General features: G+C 37.2%; 1 protein-coding gene across 8 annotated transcripts in view; it reads left to right on the plus strand.

The window, feature by feature from the left end:
• Positions 1-22,776, plus strand: part of PTPN13 (protein tyrosine phosphatase non-receptor type 13) — a 204,421-nt gene that overhangs the window by 64,920 nt on the left and 116,725 nt on the right. For all 8 annotated transcript variants that reach the window (XM_032400721.1, XM_032400723.1, XM_032400726.1 and 5 more), the window contains exons 3-4: positions 12,113-12,291; positions 22,581-22,646. In XM_032400721.1, the coding sequence (XP_032256612.1) occupies positions 12,113-12,291; positions 22,581-22,646 (245 nt within the window). The remainder of the gene's footprint in view (positions 1-12,112; positions 12,292-22,580; positions 22,647-22,776) is intronic.

Consider the following 22,776-nt stretch of genomic DNA (forward strand, 5'->3'; position numbering starts at 1 on the left):
TGTGTGTGTGTGTGTGTGTGTGTGTGTGTGTGTGTGTGTGTGTGTGTACACCACATCTTCCTTGTCCATTTGTCTATCAATGGACACCTAGGTTACTTCCATATGTTGGTTATTATAAATAATGCTGCAATAAACATAGAGCTGCATATATCTTTTTTGAATTAGTATTTTTGTTATCTTTGGGTAAATATCCAGTAGTGGAATTACTGGATCATATAGTATTTCTATTTTTAATTTTTTGAGGAACCTCCATACTGTTTTTCACAGTGGCAGCACCAATTTACATTCGTACCAATAATGCAGTTTTCCCTTTTCTCCACATCTTCACCAACACTTGTTACTTCTTGTCTTTTTGGTTTTAGCCGTTCTGACAGGTGTAAGATGATACCTGGTTGTAGTTTTGGTTTGCATTTCCCTGATGATTAGTGATGTTGAACATCTTTTCATGTGTCTGTTGGCCATCTGTATGTCTTTGGTAAAATGTCTTTTCAGGTCCTCTGTCCATTTCTTACTTTTTTTATTTTTTTTATTTTTAAAGATTTTATTTATTTATTTGTCAGAGAGAAAGAGCACAAGCAGGGGGAGAGGCAGGTAGAGGGCGAAGCAGGCTCCTCGCTGAGCAAGGAACCTGAGGTAGGACTCTATCCCAGGACGCTAGGATCATGACCTGAGCCAAAGGCAGACACTTAACCACCCAGGCATCCCATCTCTGTCCATTTTTTAATCAGATTGTTTGGTTTTTTGGTGTTGAGTTTTGTAACTTGTTTTATATTTTGGATATTAACCTGTTACTGGTTATATCACTTGCAAATATCTTCTATTCAGAAGGTTGCCTTTTTTTGTTGTTGCTGGTTTCCTTCGCTGTGCAAAAACTTTTTATTTTTTTTATTTTTATTTTTTTAAAGATTTTATTTATTAATTTGAGAGAGGGTCAGAGAGAGAGAGCCCAAGAGCAGGGAGGGTCAGAGGGAGGAGCAGGGAGCCCAGCGGATGCAGGGCTTGATCCCGGGACTCCAGGATCATGACTTGAGTTGAAGACAGACATTTAACCGACTGAGCCACCCAGGCACCCCAAAAGCTTTTTATACTGATGCAGTCCCAGTAGTTTATTTTTGTTTATTGTTTCCCTTGCCTGAGGAGACATACCTAGAAAAATGTTGCTACAGCTATGTCAAAGAAATTATTCCCCGTGTTCTCTTCTAGGATTTTTACGGTTTCAGGTCTCACACTTAGGTCTTTAATCCATTTTGAGTTTATTTTTGTGTATGGTGTGAGAAGGTGGTCCACCTTCATTCTTCTGCACATATGTAGCTGTCAAGTTTTCCCAACACTGTTGAAGACACTGTCTTTCCCCTATTGTTATATTCTTGTCTCCTTTGTTGTATATTAATTGGCCATATACATGTGGGTTTATTTCTTTTTCTAGTTAATTCTTGACTACTAAGCATAATCATTATTATGACCTGTTACATAGATAAATTTTGCCTGATTTTAAACAGCATATAAATAGAATCATACAATGTAAACTCTTTTGTGTCTGACTTCTTTTACTCAACATTCTGAGATTTATCCACATTATGTAACTAAGCTTTTTAAAGAAAGCATTTTATGATTACTTCTCTATTTCTTTTCTCAAATATAAAAATTAAAAAGGGGCTTTAGGCCTTGTATCATTTAGTAACCAGTTAAGATTTTTACATTTTTCAGTGATGTGTATCAGTCATGTTTAACATTTTTACAAGAAATGTGTCCTGATATTTCTTTTTGGACAGTGGAATCATTTACCATTCAAACAGGCCTCTCCCATTTCTCTTTAGAAGGAAAAATTCTTGAAAATGTAAATAGGGAGGGGATATCTGAAGAGCAGCAGAGAATAGCATTAGTAATCACAAAAATATTTTTCATAAATAGCTTCAGATCATGGTTATGTAGAATCATGTCATCATAATTAAAGTGAGTTTCTCTCTGGCAAACTATGTTTCCTTTTTCTAGAAATTGAAAATATAAACTAATCTTAATTGACTTTTTCATTCAATTCTCGAAACATGAAATAAATGCCAGTCACCCTTAATATTTTTGGTTTTTCAGTCATTGTAAGTAAAGAATAATTTTTTTTTTAAAGACTTTATTTATTTATTTGACAGACAGCGAGAGAGGGAACACAAGCAGGGGGAGTGGGAGAGGGAGAAGCAGGCTTCCCACGGAGCAGGGAACCCGATGCAGGCCTGGATCCCAGGACCCCGGGATAATGACCTGAACCGAAGGCAGATGCCTAATGACTGAGCCACCCAGGTGCCCCATAAAGAATAATTTTAAAAGGTCCTCAAACGTAAAGAGAAGTTGCTGAGTTCATTCTTGAAAATTTGTAATCTTTTTTCCCCATTTTATTCAGATAGCAGGAGTGGAAGAAGATGTTTCTTAGAAACTTGAAATTGTGTTGGAGGGAGAAAAAATAAAACCTGCTGTTTCATAAATGGCCTTTAATTTAAAATTTATTTCTGTTGTGGATTACCTCAGTTATAGTTTAATTTGTCTGACAAAACGTAATGCAGCCCCTACGTGATCTACAGAGGCTGTCAGGAAGTTGCTGGGTGGCAATAGAAATGCCAGTGCTTTAAGAAGTTTGGCACTGGGTTCCAAAATATAGTCAAGTTTTGAAATAGACTTTACCGTTCAAGATGAACATTTTCACAACTACTTGAATGGGATGGTTAAATAAGATATGATTGGCGAGGGGCACCTGGGTGGCTCAGTCGTTAAGCGTCTGCCTTCAGCTCAGGTCATGATCCCAGGGTCCTGGAATCAAGCCCCACGTCAGGTTCCCTGCTCAGCAGGGAGCCTGCTTCTCCTTCTCCCACTCCCTCTGCTTGTGTTCCCTCTCCCTTGCTGTGTCTTTCTCTCTCTCAAATAAATAAAATGTTAAAAAAAAAGAGATATGATTGGCATATTTTAAGAAAGAAACCACTTTCAAGCAAATTTGTCTTTTAGAAGTCTGCAGCGGAAATAGTTTTCCTCCCTACGTTTGCACCCTCCTTCAGGAAATAAAATTTGTTGTTAGTCCCAGTGTCTTCTCTAGGTACAAGTTGTATGTGTAAGGTCACATGCATATATCAGACAAGGTAGGAGATCAGAGGTGCTTGCTGCAAGGCCTGAAGAGATACAACATAGATATTCCCTGGATTTATAGAAAGGGTCAAAGAAGAAACAAAATGCATAGGAAGTTCATCTGTAGTTTGCTTTACTTTGGGAACAAGAAAGAAAAAAAAACTAATGAAGATAATTTGATTAGGTGAGTAAGGCAATTTATTTCTAAATGCACAGTGGGATCTTCACTTCATTTTGGTGCCATTTATTCAGCTTCTTCCTTATAAATAGAGAAGAACTATTTAGGTCTCACTTCTAGTCTAAAGTTATTTCTGACAGTCATTCTGCCTTTCTCATAGAAAATGACTTTATTATGGATAAAAGAGTTACTTGTAACACTTTCTGGTTTTCTGTATATCTTGAAAAATGCCTCATTTGTGGCTTAATAAACTGGAAAAAAAATTCAAGCATTAGGGGAGAATATAAAGTCACACATACTCTCCATCTCATGATGTTCTTACTGTCCTTTAAGTGACATGGAAATGGAGCAATTACAAGGTCAAGAAGCAACTTAATTGAGCTGTGATACCATTTTACTGACCCTCTTAAGGGCAGTAATTCTTATATGTGTGTCAGCTCAACTGGTATGGATATCTGAATCCCCAGGAAGCTTTTAGAAAATACTGTGTAGAATCCTGTACCCTGTCTCCAGAATTCACACCAAAATCCTATGACTCAGGAGACAGGAGTCTTGTGTGCTTTCTTAATTACCCCAACCCACCTAAGGCCAATACTTTGTAAATTTAAAGTTTGTTTCAATATTCCGATTAACAAAGCTGACACTTCCTTTGACTCATACTTGGAAAAAATAACTGAAAGTAATAAAGATTGTAGAATAGAATAAAGATAAGAGTAATCTCTCAGTGAATAATTTAAAGTTCCTGGTGTTGAAAGAAAACTTTTGTTTTTCTTCATAATGAAGCTCCAAAATAACCTTTTTTTGTGACCGGCAAAATGTAAATTGACAAATTATTGTCATAGCAGAGCAGAGCAGAAGGACGCCTTTACAAGATTGTGAACCTGTGGTATAGAGTTGGAATTGTAAACAAATTCATTTTTTTTCAAGTATTGCGATTACATTATTGTAATGGCCTTGTACCTGGTCTTTAAGAAATTCATAGTTAATATCCTTAAAACATTTCCATTCTAGAAGAAATGTGTGAAAACAGAGTTACGAAAGCATTTTGTTCCATATTTTCGCATATAATTTTTGAGTGTGCAGTTTTTATTGATGAGTGCAAAGAAGGTTGGTGGAAAAAGTGAACACCAAAGGAAAATGAAAGAGGAACTTAATATATGAAAAGAATAAAGTAGGCAGCTTCCTCAGAATATGGTAAGAATGAAAGAAGACTATGCATCAAAAAAAATGAAATTTTGCCGTTTGCAACGACGTGGATGGAACTAGAGTGTATTATGCTAAGCGAAATAAGTCAATCAGAGAAAGACAAGTATCATATGATCTCACTGAGATGAGGAATTTGAGAAAGAAGACAGAGGATCATAGGGGAAGGGAGGGGAAAATGAAACAAGACGAAACTAGAGAGACAAACCACAGGAGACTCTTAATCTCAGGGAACAAACTGAGGGTTGCTGGAGTGGAGGGGGTGGGAGGGATGGGGTGGCTGGGTGATGGACATTGGGGAGGGTATGTGCTATGGTGAGCACTGTGAATTGTGTAAGACTGATGAATCACAGACCTGTACCCCTGAAACAAGTAATACATTATATGTTAATAAAAATTAAAAAAAAAAAAGAAAAGAAAGAAAGAATGAAAGAAGACGTGAAAGGAACTGCTGCTATTTCTTTCATGCTGTTTGGATCAGGTGGCCAGGAAAGTTTGCTGCAGTAGAGAGCAAATTCTTAGGGACCTGCTTCCTTCTATATCCATACTGTCTAGCCGTATAAGCCCTGTTGCTTTTAATAATCATAACCAATTTAGTTTTACTAATATAGATTGCCTATATACCACTTTTGTTAACTCAGATCTCATTGGTGTTTTGTTAACAAGAGGCTCAGTTTGGAATTATCTCAAGAATCTTGCAAGTAAATAACAAAACAAAACTACTAGAAGCCTAAATGATCAGATGCCATACTAAGATTCCAGTGGTTGTGGTTTGGATAGGTGGCTTGCATGTGTTTAGTGTTTAAAAGCAAAAAAGAAAAAGAATATGTGTACTTGTGTGAGTAAATGTCATCATGAAGAAATAAAAATGCCTTTTCTCTCCTGTTGTAGTCAAGAAAAGCTCATATTTAAAATACATCAATTTGGGGCGCCTGGGTGGCTCAGTTGGTTAAGCGACTGCCTTCGGCTCAGGTCATGATCCTGGAGTCCCGGGATCGAGTCCCGCGTCGGGCTCCCTGCTCGGCAGGGAGTCTGCTTCTCCCTCTGACCCTCCTCCCTCTCATGCTCTCTGTCTCTCATTCTCTCTCTCAAATAAATAAATAAAATCTTAAAAAATAAATAAATAAATAAATAAAATAAAATACATCAATTTGGAGGGCATGTCTGCATAATTTAATTTTATCAGCATGCTATAACTTCTATTACAAATAAAAATTTCTGAAACTGTATGCTGATACCATAGTCGATATGTATACATTCCAAATAAACATTTTCATCTAATAATTCATGTTCTACCTAAAGTTAATCACTGGGTACAGTAAAACACCAATTTCACTTGAGTAGTTAGTAAGTACAAACTGGATTGATTATAAAATTTTAAACTAGTCTTTCTAAATTTGGTATTGATGGTAACTAGAAATACCATATAATAAATAGAACACTTATTGAAGGTACATTTTTCCAAGGAATTTAAGAAAAAAATAATATTTTAGGATACTTTGTACCTTAAGTCATCTGTATTTCTACTCTGCTTCTAGGTAAGAGATGCCAAAAAATTCCTAAAAATCTAATTTGACCTATTCTTCTGAAATTTATAGTACCTGTTATATATGGTATGCTCCTTATCTTCCATGGGGGGGAGGGGAAGCTAAGTAGGTGATTGAGGATGAACTTAGTGAGTTTTCCTAGATGTACTGTCTACATGTGGTATCTTCAGAGAAAAGACTTATTAAATAGTAATAGCTACCACTGTTGTCTGTGTGCTGCCAAAGTGAGCGTAACAGCTACTACTTTTGCATTGTACCTACTGTGTACCAGGAACAGTTCCAAGGGCTTTTTCCATGAATCCTCACAACAACCCTACCTATTCAGATGAGGAAGTTGAGGCAAAGAGAGGCTCGGTAACTTATTTAAGATCACAGTGTAAGCTATAAAAGTCAAACCTGGGATATTAACCTAGGGATTCTGGCTTCAGTCTGAACTCCTAACCATTATACTATACTTCCTCTCTCTCTCTCTCTCTCTTTTAATTTTTAAAGATTTATTTATTTGAGAGAGAGAATGCGCAGGGTGAGAATTTCAAGCAGACTCCCTGCTGAGCATGGAGTCCGACTTGGGGCTCAGTCCCTCGGCCCTGAGATCATGACCTGAGCCAAAATCAAGAGTTGTACTCTTAACCGACTAAGCCACCCAGGCACCCCATATACTTCGTCTCTTAATTAAATAAGACTACATACTAAATTAATGAAGTCAGATACTAAAAGGAATGAAATGAAGCTGACAGTTGTCTGATATCTTTCCAAATCTTCTGGTTGAGTTTAGAGATTTGGATGATCAGCAAGGTCTGAAACCTACTACACAAGAATACAAATTCTAGGGTCAAAGGCTTGTTGGAGTTTAAGTGCTATTGAACAATTGATTGTATCAAGAAAAAATATATGATGTGAACATTAATGACTTTGAAGAGACGAATATTATCAATGCGTATTATATAGATGTCTTAATTCTAATTATATACACAATATTTTTACTAATTACTAATTTACTAATTATTACACAAAGTTTTGCTAATCAAGAAAATGTTCAAATACTCTGAACTAATTATTTTTTTGTTTGTGCATTGTTATACCAGATGATTTATTTAGCACTGTATATATTTGTATATACATACGAACTGAATTTTTCAGAGAATTGTATATTATAGAGTGACTTCATCAAACTTTTTGGAGTTTGGAACAGTGGACTCTGCATAGATTTTTGACAAGCACTCTAATAGAACATATGGAATAAGAGGACTACAATTTCTGTATATGTACCTAAATAGGCAAAGGGATTTTTCAGGCCAAAATGATATCGTTGTTCTAAGTCTTTAGATGATTTCCTGATATTTTGTTTAGTTCTCTTACCATGTTTGTTACCGGTTATCATTTTCCTAATTTTTATACCATAATTGGAAGGCTAAAAAATAAAATGAAGGAGACAATAGAAAATAAAGTCCCTCAGGGGGGAAAAACAAGTGTGGTGGGGTGCCTGGGTGGCTCAAACGGTTAAGCATCCGACTCTTGATTTTGGCTCAGGTCATGATCTCAGGGTTGTGAGATTGAGTCCCCTGTCAGGCTCCGCGCACAGCTTGGAGTCTGCTTGAGATTCTCCCTCTCTCTGTACCTCCCCCTCTGCCCCTCCCCTCACTGGCACTTGCTCTCAGGTGCACTCTCTCTCTCAAATAAATAATTAAATCTTTTAAAAAGTAAATTTTAATAAAAGCATGGATATGGGACTTAGTTTAAGGGAACATCGGAAAGAAGCTCTGAGTAAGATGTTTCTTTGCATATCAGATTTTTGCTTATTTCTAATTTTGCCTCTAGCCACGTGAAATTCTGTTTAAGCAACTTTTTCTGTGGAATGTTGGTAAAAGTTTATAAATAGAATCATTTGACTACTGGAATCAGTTCACATCTGATTTACTGTTTCATAGTAATAGCATTCTTGAAGATAATCATCACACAAGTAAAACATTATAGAGCATCAAATTACAAGCTTCTGGAATTCCATTTTTAAATATTCTTTTGTTAGCATTCTGTGAAGGATTTTGAATGCATTTGCTTTAAATTCCTTCCTGTGGTTAGACAAGGACAGTGAATTACACTGATTGGAGCCACTACTCTAAATTTCCTCACTTGTAGGTTTGCATAACCCTTTACAATTATTAAAAAATATATTTTGTGGTTTGACTGTTCTCTAAAGAATCTAATACTTAAATGTCATATGTGTGTGTTTTGGGTATTTGACAGCAATGTAGTTTGTTGTTGCAGCTGCTTTAGCTTTAAAAGTCACATTTGAAAACAATGAAAATATCTGTCATTTCTTTATGTGTGTGTGTTTTCTAACAAGTGAAAATATGACCCACCTTGGTAATTCTGTTTCTCACTGCTCTCTGCCATTTCTCTGCCCAAAGTTCTTGCTGTTCCTTGTACAAACTTAATAATTTCCTGACCACATGTCTTTGCTTTTCCTGTTTCTTTTCTCTGGAATCTCCCTCGTAATGATGGTCAAATCTTACTCATATTAAAGGGCCACATATAAAAAAGGAAATTAATTCTTTCTTCATTGTAGTTGAAGTAATTATGCTGTCCTCTAAGCTTCCTTTTGTGTTCTGTTTTCTCTCTTAGATACCTTATGCTTTCTCTCTCGTATTTATTTTATAAATACATTTTAACTCCCCAGTAGTACTTTGGGCTCTCTGAGCAAATGACTTGTAAGGTTGGGAAGGTTATGTTTAAGTTATGAATAGTGTTTATAATTGTGGTATACTTTAGATATTCAGGAAAGACAAACAAACACTAACCTGTTGTATAAAGTACAGTGCGAAAGATAATGTTCTTGCTAGAGGAACAGTAGTTTTGCTGACCTTGGTTGTGCTGGTGAATAAATCTCTTAATATTGTAGTGCTAAGCAAGCATGGATTACTTTCACCTTCAGCAGTTTCTGTTCTGTGCTACTCTGTCAAGGCTGGGGTAGGGTTAGTCTGTGGCCTCGAATGAGGAGAAGTGTAGCAAGCTCTTTTCTGGTCTAAGTGGACACTAGCACCCAATATGGCAAGACAAGACATAGCCTTTAGATTTCTGAGTGGTGTTTATGTCTCTCAGTTAGCTGTGATTTCCAATTATTTATAATTTCAGGTGGCAACAAGTATACAAAAAAATCATAATTCTATCCCCAAATAAGACTGACAGGAATTAGGGATGAGAGTTAGAACCCCAGCCTCCTCTCTTAGATTTAGGATTAGATACTGGGGAACTGCATAGAAAGGCTAATAAAAAGAATCATTTAAAATATGGGGTGGAGATAGCAGTGATGAGTGAAAGAAGTATGAGAGAGAGATTATAACACCATGCTTGCACAGATGCCCAAGGGAAGAACAACCTGGAAAAAAAGACTGACAAGGAGCAGTCAGTCTTAATGTTGGAGTACCCCAGGGTACGGTCCTTGCCTTTGATTTCTTTTCTATCTCAACTCATTTTTTGGTGAGCTCATCCAGTCACAAGACTTTAAATACCATCTAGTAGGCCAGTGACCCCCAAAATGTATCACCAGTTCAGACCTTTCCCCCAAATTCCAAATCCAGCTGCCTACTGATCCCCGCATTTGAATATCTAACAGATACCTTTTTTTTTAAAGATTTTATTTATTTATTTGAGAGAGAGAGAATGAGAGAAAGAGCATGAGATGGGGGAGGGTCAGAGGGAGAAGCAGACTCCCCGCCGAGCAGGGAGCCCAATGCGGGAATCGATCCCGGGACTCCAGGATCATGACCTGAGCCGAAGGCAGTCACTTAACCAACTGAGCCACCCGGGTGCCCTCTAACAGATATCGTAAACTTAGTAGGTCCCAAAGGAAAGTTCTGATTCCTACCAACATCTCCCAACCCCTACCTCTGCTACCTGTGCTCTAAGTCAGTTGAAGACACTCCATCCTTTCCATTACTGAGACCAAAATCTTGGAGTCATCCTGATTCTTCTCATTCTCGTGCTTCACATCCAGTATGTCAGGAAATTCTGTTGTCACTATCTAAAATACACTCGAGTTGCAACAGGTTCTCACCACCCCTACTACTACTGTACGGTTCCAGGCCATCATCATCTCAGACCACGTTTTAGTGGGTGGCCTTCCTTATTGGTCTCCTAATGTTTGTTCCCTTTTATTGCTAATTTGAAAGGAATTGATTGTAGACTGTTTTATAATATCTGTGACATGGGAAATACCAGTATTTTGGATAGCATCGTTTGGCAAAGAAAATATTGTTCTGCCCTGTTTGAGTTCTCTTTAGCTGGACTGTGTAATATTTGTGCATGAAATACCCAGGAAGAAGCTTTTAACAGAAAATGTGTAAAGTGGCTCTGAAAGACAATATACCTAGGCTTACCAGCTGTGATGATTCATTAAAACATATTTTAGCATAAGAATTGTGGGCCATGTTTTTAGCTGCCTGATGTGTGATTGGGTGGGACTCTAAGGACCACTGGTCTGTAACTCAGCTTCAGTGTAACATAAGACGCGCTGACTGACGAAAGGATACATTCAAACATTTCTTCCTTGACACAGTTACTAAAGACATGTTTCAGATTCATAAAAAATGCAGGAGAACATATAATTGTCCTTTTAATCTTCAAAAAAGGAATGAATTTTAATAGTTTACTTTTTATTAACATAAGTCAAATTCTGATTAGAATCTTAACCATAAGTAGAAGTTAAAAAGTCAGAAAGGGTGAATGATTCTGTTCTAATAAAAGTTGTTTTCAGGGAAGTATAGATATTGTAGTATGTTTAACAAATTGTACCATAGACTTTTGTCAATTTCTTGTGATTTGGCTTTGAGAGCTATCAGTACAGCCTATTCAGATTGAATAATAGTGGCAGTGGTGGGGCGCCTGGGTGGCTCAGTCGTTAAGCGTCTGCCTTCGGCTCAGGTCATGATCCCAGGGTCCTGGGATCGAGTCCCACATCGGGCTCCCTGCTCGGCAGGAAGCCTGCTTCTCCCTCTCCCACTCCCCCTGCTTGTGTTCCTGCTCTCGCTATGTCTCTCTCTGTCAAATAAATAAATAAAATCTTTAAAAAAAAAAAAAATAGTGGCAGTGGTAGTCAAAGGCCTTTTGTGACTCTCCTATAGCAGTTTCTTGAGTCCATAATCCAGTTCACGTAGCGGTTACCTTAAAATGTATATTAACTTCCTTTTGCAATGGGAGGACAAAATAAAATTCCCTCTAAGTCTATTTTGTTGAGCCTAATGTATACCTTTACTTTTGTGAGCAGGCCTGCTGAAATCTAAGGAATGTTTGTGTGTGTGTGTGTAGTTTTGTTTTGTTTTTTTAATACTCTTAAACATGTGCTGTTAGGAACCCATACAGGCAAACATTAAAACAAAAAATGTTAGAGACCCCAATGATCACCTTTGGTAGTATAGAAGCTGCCTGAAAGTCTAGTGAAATAATGAACAAATGCAAACAAGACAAAAATCTGAATTCAGACAAATATATATTTTGATGCAAAACAAGAGGCATTCTATTAAAGTTGAAACTTTACTAATTCCAAATCTGATGAATGTTTCACAACACTGTAGTCTAAATCAGGAAATCTTAACATAGGGTCCATAAATGGGCTATATGGAGATCCATGAATCTCTTTTGTATACAGAGTTTTATATTTATTATCTATATTCTAAAAAAGAGACCATACTTTTCACCAAATCCTCAAAAGAATCCATGATTCCCCCCACACACACAAAGTTTAAGAACCACTTAATCCCTATGTACATCTATATCACTGTGGTAAAATTTTTGAACCAAATTTAATTCTTATGACTGACAATGAAAATTTTCTATTTTTGCTCTCCAAGGTTTACCATCTAAATTTTAAAAGGTTAAGCCAAATCAAGGTAATGTTTTTAATAATGTTAGCAATAGTAGATACATGAAACCCATTCTCTTTGTAGCATGTTGCTTTGGTGTATGTAACTACCTGTTCACATAAATATGAATAAGTTGGGATAGTCCTTTAAATGATCTATACTTGGATTATAATTTTAAGCAGTTTTTTTTTTTCTTTTTATTCTGTGTGGCTACAAACCAGTAAGCATAGCTGATCCTGCTGCCCTTGGTTTCATCATTTCTCCATGGTCTCTGCTGTTGCTGCCATCTGGTAGTGTGTCATTTACAGATGAAAATATTTCCAATCAGGATCTTCGTGCATTCACCGCACCAGAGGTTCTTCAAAATCAGTCACTAACTTCTCTTTCAGATATTGAAAAGGTAACTCTTAAATGTTTTTTGCTTGATTTTATTTTTTATTTTAGTTGGGGTAGGAAAAGTAAAAGGCACTGGGCTACCCTACCTCAACCCTCTGAAAAAACAGCCATTGAATTTTAAATGATCATGTGTTCAAGAAGTTCATATTAATTTTGTGTAAGAATGCAAAGTAGTTTTATAAAAATTTATGGATCTAAGAAAAAATATTTTTTACATGTGAGCCATTATTAATTCATGTTTAAAAATACTTATTAAATGCCTTCTGTGTATAAAGCACTGTGCTTGTGAGAAAGATGCAAAAATAACTAGAAAATTGATAATGATCAGAATACCTGGGTGGCTCAGTCAGTAAGCATCCGACTCTTGATCTCAGCTCAGGTCTCGATATCAGGGTCGTAAGTTCAGGCCCCGCACTGGGCCCTGCGCTGAGTGTAGAGCCTATTTAAAAAAAAAAAAAATTGATCCTGATCAACGTATATGAAACAATCTGTAATATATGGATTGAAATAAATGCTATATACAGGGATAGAGTATATTAGGATGCTGGAAGAGGAGCAATTAGTTTTTAGCTTTGAACAATAGTTACAGAAAAGGTAGCATTTGTATTGGGCCATGAAGAATGAGTAGAATTTAGAAAAGTAAAAATAGCTAGAAATGAGCATTCCACTCAAGGTTACTAGTATATGCAATGATAAGAGGTAAGAAATTGTCCACTGTGATAGGGAAATGTTTAGTTAGACCAGTTAGGCTAGAGCATTAGCTACCTGGAAGGCTGTGGATAAAGAGAAGGAGGCTATTAAATCAGAATAAAGAAGACTTTGAATGCCAGACCTTGAGACTTTCTTCTGAGACATATTTTTAGGAGAATGATATGATGTGATTTGTGATTTTAGAGGGTATGTTTGACGAAAGTGGAAAACTAGGTAAGATGAAAGATTAGTATAGGAATTGTATTATATAGGAATCTATACATTACACAGAATCTATACTGCACACACACACAACAGAATGTATAGGAATTGTATAGAAATCTGAGGAGTTTTAATAATCTGCGGGAAAGAACTGAAAATCATGTAATGCCTTGGGAATATAAAGGCATGGATGAAGGGGATACAATGGAAATGAAGCTGACAAAGTTTGACAGTTCATTTAAGGAAAATTTATGATAAAAATATCCAGTCTGGGGTGCCTGGGTGGCTCAGTCGTTAAGCGTCTGCCTTCGGCTCAGGTCATGATCCCGGGGTCCTGGGATCGAGCCCCGCATCGGGCTGCCTGCTCGGCGGGAAGCCTGCTTCTCCCTCTCCCACTCCCCCTGCTTGTGTTCCCTCTCTCGCTGTGTCTCTGTTAAAGAAATAAATAAAAATCTTCAAATAAAAAAAAAAGAAATATCCAGTCTGAGGACGGCAGTACCATTGACATCAGATCTAATTTCATTCTCAAGGCTATGGGGGGGAGGGGAATATGTGTGTTGTGTGTGTGTGTGTATAGCATGCAGCTGGCTATGATAATTTAGATATGAACTTTGTAGAATTCAGAATTAGGTATGAATATCATTTCCCATACATTATCCCATATAAGTGTAAAAAATAACCTAATAATTTCCTAATAGTGAAATTATTAAATGAAAAAGTATGTGCATTTTATTTTAAAGATTTATTTATTTATTCAAGACAGAGTGAGAGCTAGAGATAGCAGGAGCCGGGGGGAGGGGCAGAGGGAGAGAATCTTCGAGCGGACTCCCCACTGAGGGTGGAGCCCATCACAGGGCTTGATCCCAGGACCCTGAGATCATGACCTGAGCCAAGACCAAGAGTCAGGAGCTTAACCAACTGAGCCAACCAGGCAACGCAGTATGCGCATTTTAAATTTTGATATACATTGCCCAGTTGCCATGTAAAGGAATTGCACTGATTTATCCTTCTATCCTTCTATCACTGACAGTGAATGTTTTCCTCTTCAGAGAGGGTGAGGGAGAGAGGAGGTAAGAGTGAGGAAGAGTTGTGTGTGTGTGTGTGTGTGTGTGTGTGTGTGTACACGTGCATCTGTTGATTAAGTTAGAAGAAGGCATCTTGATTTGAGCCATTAATTGTGTTTCTGAAAAAAGACTGACTGGAATTGGTAGAGAATCCAGGTTTATCTACCTTTTATTTAAATTCCATGAACTGCTTAAGAATTTTGGGAGGTATAAGAAAAGGAACCAGTAAAGGAAGACAATACCTATGAAGTAGAGGTAATACTTAAGGCATTAGCCAAAAGAAGTTTTTATTAAATGATACAAGGTATTTGAAAGGAACTTTGTATATTACAGAGTGTATAGAGTGTTGGTCATTGTTATATCTCATGAAGGTATTCACATGTATTGCTGGTGTCTTACTAAGCTGCATAGCATATATATAGCTGTTTACTGTTACTATTTAAATGCATGCAGTCGGTACAGTCTGTGGTTCATTTAAAAAAAATTTTTTAAGATTTATTTATTTATTTATTTGAGAGCGAGCACACAAGCGGGGGGGGGGGGGCAGTGGGAGAGGGAGAGAATCTCAAGCGGACTCCCTGATGAGTGCAGAGTCCGACATGGGTCTCCATCTCATAACCTTGAGATCATGACCCAGCCAAAATCAAGAGTGGTACACTTAACTGACTGAGCTCCGCAGTTGCCCCTAATAATAAAGTTTTAAAAGATAGAGGGTAATTAGAACATTGGAAATAGACATAGCGTGTATGCAAATTATTTAACCCTGGGGATCTCTAATTTTTTTTAAAGATTTTATTTATTTGAGAGAGAGAGAGAGCGAGCACATGAGTTGGGGGAGGGGCAGAGGGAGAGAGAGAAGCAGACTCCCCACTGAGCAGGGAGCCCAACGTGGGGCTTGATCCCAGAACCCTGAGATCATGACCTGAGCAGAAGGCAGATGTTTAACCGATTGAGCCACCCAGGCGCCTCGAGATCTCTAAATCTTCATTGAGCTTCAGGATATCTACAAACCAATGAAACAGCAAACTAAGTTTTGCATGTCTGAGCACTTTTGAGGAAGAGGAACAGTGTCCATAAATTTATCAGTCTCTCAAGTGGATCTGGTGACCTCAGAAAAACTAAGAAACACTGCAACAAAGCCATGCCTGCATTAGTTTTAAAAACTTCTACTGAATTATAGTAGGGTTTTTTTCTAATTATGAAAAGTTTTGCACAGGTGTTTATGAATTCTTGAAAGCATTTAAAATCCACAATAAAAGAAAAAAGTGCTTAGTAGAAATTTCAGGTGCACAAGTGCTTTTCATTTGCTGAAGGTTTTACCATTTTGCCCTGTGATGTCAAGATACCCAAACAAGTAAACTGCCCTGTGTTTAGGTACAACTTAGAGCACATGGTTGGGAAAGTGATTTGACACCTCCCTATTACTAGGTTGAGTGTTTAGGAGCCAGTGCTGGGATGGGATGGGTGTGGAATTGTTGCCATTACTACGTTAAAGTAAATTTGATTTCTTAGTGGATCTAATTGGCACTTCTAGCTTACCTCATGCCTCAAAAGCTTCAGTGCAATTCTAAGTATAAAGAAAATCAAAGGCAAGTTTTTTTATCCCATTCCTGTTTGCAATGTAAATATAAAGCAAAGGTCAGGGGAATAGCCATATATTCTAGTATTCTTTTTTTGGTGGTGGGGGGCAAAAGGACATATATTTATTTGATGACTAGTGGCCAATAAAGTCATGGAAACATACTAATTTGATATTGTTAGTATGGCAGTTAAAATTAAAAATCACTATTCTAGTATTCTGATTTTAATGGGGAAGGGGTGTACTGAAAAAGAGGATGGTAATTGCATTTCATGACTTCTATGAGTTAAGGATGTCATTAACTAGTATTCAATACATGCTTACTATTATTTTTAAAAATAATACTAAGTGCCAGCACAGTATTATAAATAATAATGAGTGCTTAGTAAGATCTTGATGCATAAAAATGTTCTCTTTATTCAATGGAACTTGCTTTGTAAACTGTGTATGTACAGTTGTATGAAAAAATTTACCTCATTACCAGCTCTATAAATAGGCACTTTCATTTATTTGCCTTAAAATTTTACTTTTCAGGATAACATGCCTCTTTAAAAACTATACAAGTTTATACAGGTCACACTAAGCTTTTTGATCCTCTGGCTTTTCTGTTTACTTGGTAATTGTTCACTTCCTGCTTGCATAGCACAGGATGTGCTTAATTTGGCAGTTCTTTTGAAATCAATTTGATGGGATTGGAACCTGAATCAAATTCTTATTGTGATTTGTTTTCAAGAATATTGATATGCCCCAGGAATTTGTACTATATCCCTGATAATCTAAAGGATTCTTAGTTTAAGTGCTCATTGCCACTAACTTGCAGTCTAAATATCAGGAATTATGGCTGCTATTATCTCTGTGCTTCTTGAATATCAAGGGTCATCTTTGTAAGAACAATAATGGAAATTCACTTCTCCAACCCTGGCAGAAGCCTCAACTGAACTTGTCAAAACAAGACCGGGGCACCTGGCTGGCTCAGTCAGTGGAGCATGTGACTCTTAATTTAACAAGTGTAAGTTCAAGCTCCACATTGGGTGTAGAGATTACTTAAAATCTTAAAAAAGAAAAAGACCAAATTCCCTTACCCACATTATACTAAAATTACTCTATATTAAATCTTATAAATGCATCCTTTCTCCCCTCTTTCCCATTTATCTATTCATTCATCCATAAATTTGACAATTGTACTTGTTATATAACGGGCACTATGCAGATCACTAAAAAAGAAACTCCAGGACTGTCTAGTACCAGAGTCCAATATGTAGTAACATCATTAAATTGAACATTTTAAATGCTGGGGTTGTGGTGATAATCTATGTCACACCCACTAGGATGGCTACTATCAAAAGAACAGAAAATAGCAAGTGTTATCAAGGATGCAGAGAAAATGGAAGCTTTGTGCACTGTTTTTAGGAATGTAAAATGGTGCGACCAATATGGAAAACATTATGGACGTTACTGTGTGATCCAGCGATCTCACTTCTGGGTATATCCAAAAGAATTCAAAGCAAGATCTTGATGAGATATTTGCATACCCATATTCATTGCAGCATTATTCTTAATACCCCATACGAAGCAACTCAAATGTCCATTGATGGATGAAAGAAAATGTGGCATACACACCCAATGGAAAACATGCAGCCTTTAAAAAGAAGGAAATCCTATCACATGCTACAGCATGGGTGTCCCTTTGGACATTATGCTAAACAAATAAGCCAATCACACACAGACAAATACTGTATGATTATACTCCTGTAACATATCTAAAGTAGTCAGACAGTAGAAACAGAAAGTAGAAACGTGATTACCCAGAGCTGGTAAGAGAGGGAAGGAGGAATTTGTGTTTAGTGGGTATAGAGTTTCAGTTTTGCAAGATGAAGAAGTTCTAGAGATCTGGTGTACAACAATGTGAGTATACCTTGTCCAGTCCATCATGAATGACCAGTGGTGCAAACACTTTCTAATCCTCTCCCTGCCTCCAGTCTTGACCCTGTCCAGTCTGTTCTTTAAACTACAGTTGGTACATTTTTGAAACCCCGTATCTGTTCTTGTCCTTTTGCTGCCTAACATTACTCAGATTCTCCATTTACCTTAAGAAACTCTAGACTCCTTACCATGGCCTTTGAGGGTGTACCGCACCAGCCTTCCCTCTGAGCACTCTTTATCTCAAGCTCTATGCTTCCAGCTATTCTGGACTTACTTCAATGTCTTGGATGCGCTACGTGCTTTTCTTCTTCTTAGCCTTTGCACATTCCTTTCCTTCAGCCTCCAACTCTCTTTCATGCCATCTCAGCTCTTGCTTCATCCCCTCATTGCCTGGCTAACTTTTCCTGTAGATCTAAAGCTTTCTTTTACACTAATTGTACCCTCTGAATACTGTCTTGTACATCACATTATCTTGTCTTGTTTGCTATAATAGAAGGTTTGAGATGGAAGGGACCCTGCCTGTCCTACTCATTGGATGTAACCCCTCTGCTCTATACTGGTGGTTCTCAAAGTGTGGTCCTCCAACCAGCAGCAGCAGCAGCATCCTATGGGAACTTGTGAGAAAAGCAGGTTCTCAGACCCCACAGCAGATCTACTAAATCAGAGACCCTAGAGGTAGGACCCTGTGTCTGTGTTTTACCAGATGATTCTGATCTGTGTTGAAGTTGGAGAACCATTGCTGTATGTCATATCTGCCACTTAGAGGCTCTGAAGATTTGTTGAGTGAGTAGAAACAATCGAGGATTTTTTTCACCCACAGCTGTTTATGCTTTGTTGCTATTAAATGCATAGCCACACAATGCCGAAGGGTTTTGCTAAAAGGAGCTATGTAGCACACATAAAGCAGCTCTTACTTCTTCACAGAAATCACTGGGTGGGAGGTATCTGCATCTCAGACTGCAGGACCTTACCCAGTGTCTTATGCTCAGCAAGCCAAGTCTTCGAAGACTTAACATCTCCTCTTTAGAGAATGGACGTAGAGGTGGAAGGTACTCTGTGAGCCTGCTCAGTGGTGACTGTTTTCACTATTATCCCGTTTTATTTTTCAGCAAATATGTATCAAGTGTGGGTTCTGAGTAAAATTTCTGGCTTTGTCACTTGAAAGATATGTGACCCCACACAACTTGCTTACCTTTCTACGCCTCAGGTGACTTATATGTAAAGGGATAATGAGAGTACTTGCCTCCTAGGGTTATTAGAAAGTTAAATAATACCTGTAAAGTACTTAGAACAGTATCCAGCACAAAGTAAAGCCCACTATATATTTCTAGTATATGTTAAGTGCTGTTCTAGGTCCTGGGATAGGGTGGTAAGTGGGACAAACTCCTTCCACTTACGGAGTTTACATTCCAACCCATTATACCTATAAAGACAAAAATATATTTCCGTTCCCCATGAGTTATATTAACTAGCTCACTCAAGTGCCCTCCTACCCAAGTCACATTTTCATTGTATCTTTGTCTCTGACTCCTCCTTTTTCACATATCCACTTAATTGCCTGAATTTCTTAAGTCCACTTTCCAAGTCTAGCTGTTCTAGTCCTTTCCAACTCCGAAGGCCTGAGAACCAGGAGAACTGATGGTGTAGCAGCCTGAAAGCCAGCAGGCCTGAGACCCAGGAAGAGCTGATGTTTCAGTTCAAGTCCAAAGGCAAGAAAAAAGTTGATGTCCTAGTTCAAATGCAGTCACACAGAAAGATATTTTCTGGGGGCGCCTGGGTGGCTCAGTCGTTAAGCGTCTGCCTTCGGCTCAGGTCATGATCCCGGGGTCCTGGGATCGAGCCCCGCATCGGGCTACCTGCCCGGCGGGAAGCCTGCTTCTCCCTCTCCCACTCCCCCTGCTTGTGTTCCCTCTCTCTGTGTGTCTCTTTCTGTCAAATAAATAAATAAAATCTTAAAAAAAAAAAAAAAAGATATGTTCTGTTCCTCGGGAATGGGGAAGCCATTTTGTTCTATTCAGGCCTTCAAATGATTGGATGAGGCCCACCCACATTAGAAAGAGCAATCTGCTTTACTCAGTCTACTTAACTAAGTGTTAATTTCATCCAGAAACTCTCACAAAAATTCCCAGAGTAATGTTTGACCAACTATCTAGGCATCCTGTGGTCCAAATTGCCATATAGAATTAATCATTATACTATATATATAGATGATCAGCAAGTATACAATTTTATAACCTAGTTTTAGGAATTGTGCTACTAATTTTATATAGTCATGTATAAAAATTATTAAAATATAGTAACTCATTTAGCATATTGAGCAGTAAATATAGTAAAGAATCTTAAGCACTCAGAGAATCACAAATCAATATTAACATGTTAAGAGAAATATATTTGAATATGTAATTAGTTCTTTATGCTAAAGCCATGAAAAGTGTTTTTCATATATGAGGTTCTTTGAAAAGGTGTTCACATATGAAGTTCTTTGAAAAGAAATCTGAACAGAAATATACAAATAGCCTGCACTATGCTAATCTTGAACTTAACGTACATTTCATTAAGTTCAGCAGGCATATATTGACTATATACTATGTACAAGTTCTGTGTTAGTTGCCAAGAGGTATTGTAAGATGTATAAAAAAGACTTCCTCAAGGAACACAAACATGGACACATCTTAACTATATTATAGGCAATATTAGTTAACTGTTTCATTAGAGATGCAAATGAAATATAACTACATGAAAGAGAATGCTTTATCCTGTTTGGGAAAATTTATATGGTATACATCTCTAGACCATCAATAATAGTGTAGGAATTTTATTGACAGATAAGAAAGAACTGCTCAAGAAAAATTGAGAAACAGAAGGATTTATTTTGGCAACAGAATTATTTAGTAGTGCTGAAGTGTTTCGGTTATGATACATGAAGAAGTAATAACAGAAGGAAAACTTATAAATCTGTCTAGAAAAAGGAGGTAGAAGCAAGTCAGAGTGAGCCCTGTTTGTCATTATAAAGAACTGGGGTTTTTTGTTTTTTTTTTAATTGGGAGCAATGAAAATTTTGAAAAGAACAACTTTTTAATCTGAGATTTGGAATAATTTAGGAGACAAAGTTGGAGTAGGTTAAAGTGCTATGAAATTGTAAGAAGGATACCCAGTTTTTTGTGTGCATACCTCATCTGTTTCTAAAGAGGATTTGAGACAGTTTAGAGAATTAAAAAAATAAAGGTGAGAAAGTAAGAGCAAAATGAAAATAAAAGGCAAGAAAATAAGACAGTGCTGGAGTTAAGACTGGTGCAAAAAAAATGCACATAGTAAGATTATGCAGTATTGATAGAGGTGGGCTAAAAGTTTAGCTCTGAATTTCTTAACAGGAGGAAAAATGGGAAATGATTACTTATGAGATTAACTGTCTTCACTTTCTAAAATTATTATTATTTTTTAAAGATTTTATTTATTTATTTGACAGAAAGAGAGAGAGAGCAGGAACATAAGCAGGGGGAGTGGGAGAGGGAGAAGCAGGCTCCCCGCTGAGCAAGGAACCCGATGCGGGGCTCGATCCCAGGACCCTGGGATCATGACCTGAGCTGAAGGCAGACGCTTAACCGACTGAGCCACCCAGGCACCCCAGACTGTCTTCACTTTCATCTCACTTCCTGTTTCACAGGAAAGAAGTAGAAGCAGTCAGGAGCAACTTGTCCCAGGATCCCACTACCAGATCTCTCACATAAATTCCCATCTTCTCTGTCTCCTTACCCCAGATGAACCATCCATGCTCCTCCGTAAAGCCAACTCCTTCACTTGTGCTTTAGCTTCCATTCCTCCCACTTACTCAACAGTCTTCTCCCAACAACCTCTTCTCTCCCCTGCAGTTCCAGTTTTCCCCGTTGGATGACTCCTATCAACATAAAAATGTGTTGTTATTTGTCTAATCTTTAAGAAGCATGCAAACAATGCAAAAAAATCTTTTTTCACCTAGCTTCTTTCTCCATCTGTTACCCCATCCATTCTTAGAAAGAAAAATGCTAATCAGAACTTCAGTGGGAAAAAAAAAAAAACTTCCATCAGATTTTTTTTCTCTTTTCACATTGGCAAAAATCAGAACTTTGTAGCACATTCTATAGACAAGGCTTGTGAAAAAAATCTCTTATATGTTGCTGGCAGAAATGCAAAATGGATTTTTTGCATCCCCAAATTCTGTATAGGGGAATCCAACAATGTGTATCAAAATTACAGATGATTTACCCTTTAATCCATAATCTCAGAGAATCAACTCAAGAGAAATACCTGCATGTATAAAATGATATCACATATATCTCTTGTTAAATTAAACATGCAAGTGCAAAGTAATTTTTAAAGCTTCTGGCATTCATAAAAATACGTATTTGTGGGGCACCTGGCTGTCTCAGTGTATAGAGAATGCAAGTCTTGATCCTGGGGTCATGAGTTCGAGCCCCACATTGGGCATAGAGATTACTTAATTTAAAAGAAAAAAGAAAGAAAATATATTTGCATGAGTTTGCATAAAGAAACTTTAAAATAAATAAGAAGTAACAAAATTATTCATAGATGATAGGCTGGGGAATTATGGGGAAAAATCTGTTCTGATAATTTCCATTCTTTTCTATTTTAAGCTCTCACATTTATGTAAAATATGAAATGACGATTTTTCTCAAATCATGTGTTGTACTTTATCTGGGACCAAAAAAAAAAAAAAAGTCATGAATATACAGTACTCACTAAATTGTTTTTTTTAGTACTTGCTAAAGTTTTAAATTTTATTTTACCATAAAATGATTCTTTAAATTCTATTCCTAGATCCATATTTATTCTCTTGGAATGACATTGTATTGGGGGGCTGATCATGAAGTACCCCAGAGCCAAGTAAGTCAAATTGTCACATCTGTACAACTTTACCCTTTTTAGAAAGCTCTTCCTTGTATATTTATGTTCTACAGCAAGTTATCAGGCATACCAGCATTTCTATGCTGTTCGTTCACATTAATAATGTCAT

The sequence above is a fragment of the Phoca vitulina genome, unplaced genomic scaffold (assembly GCF_004348235.1).
Source record: "Phoca vitulina isolate PV1807 unplaced genomic scaffold, GSC_HSeal_1.0 scaffold3, whole genome shotgun sequence".
Classification (NCBI taxonomy): domain Eukaryota; kingdom Metazoa; phylum Chordata; class Mammalia; order Carnivora; family Phocidae; genus Phoca; species Phoca vitulina.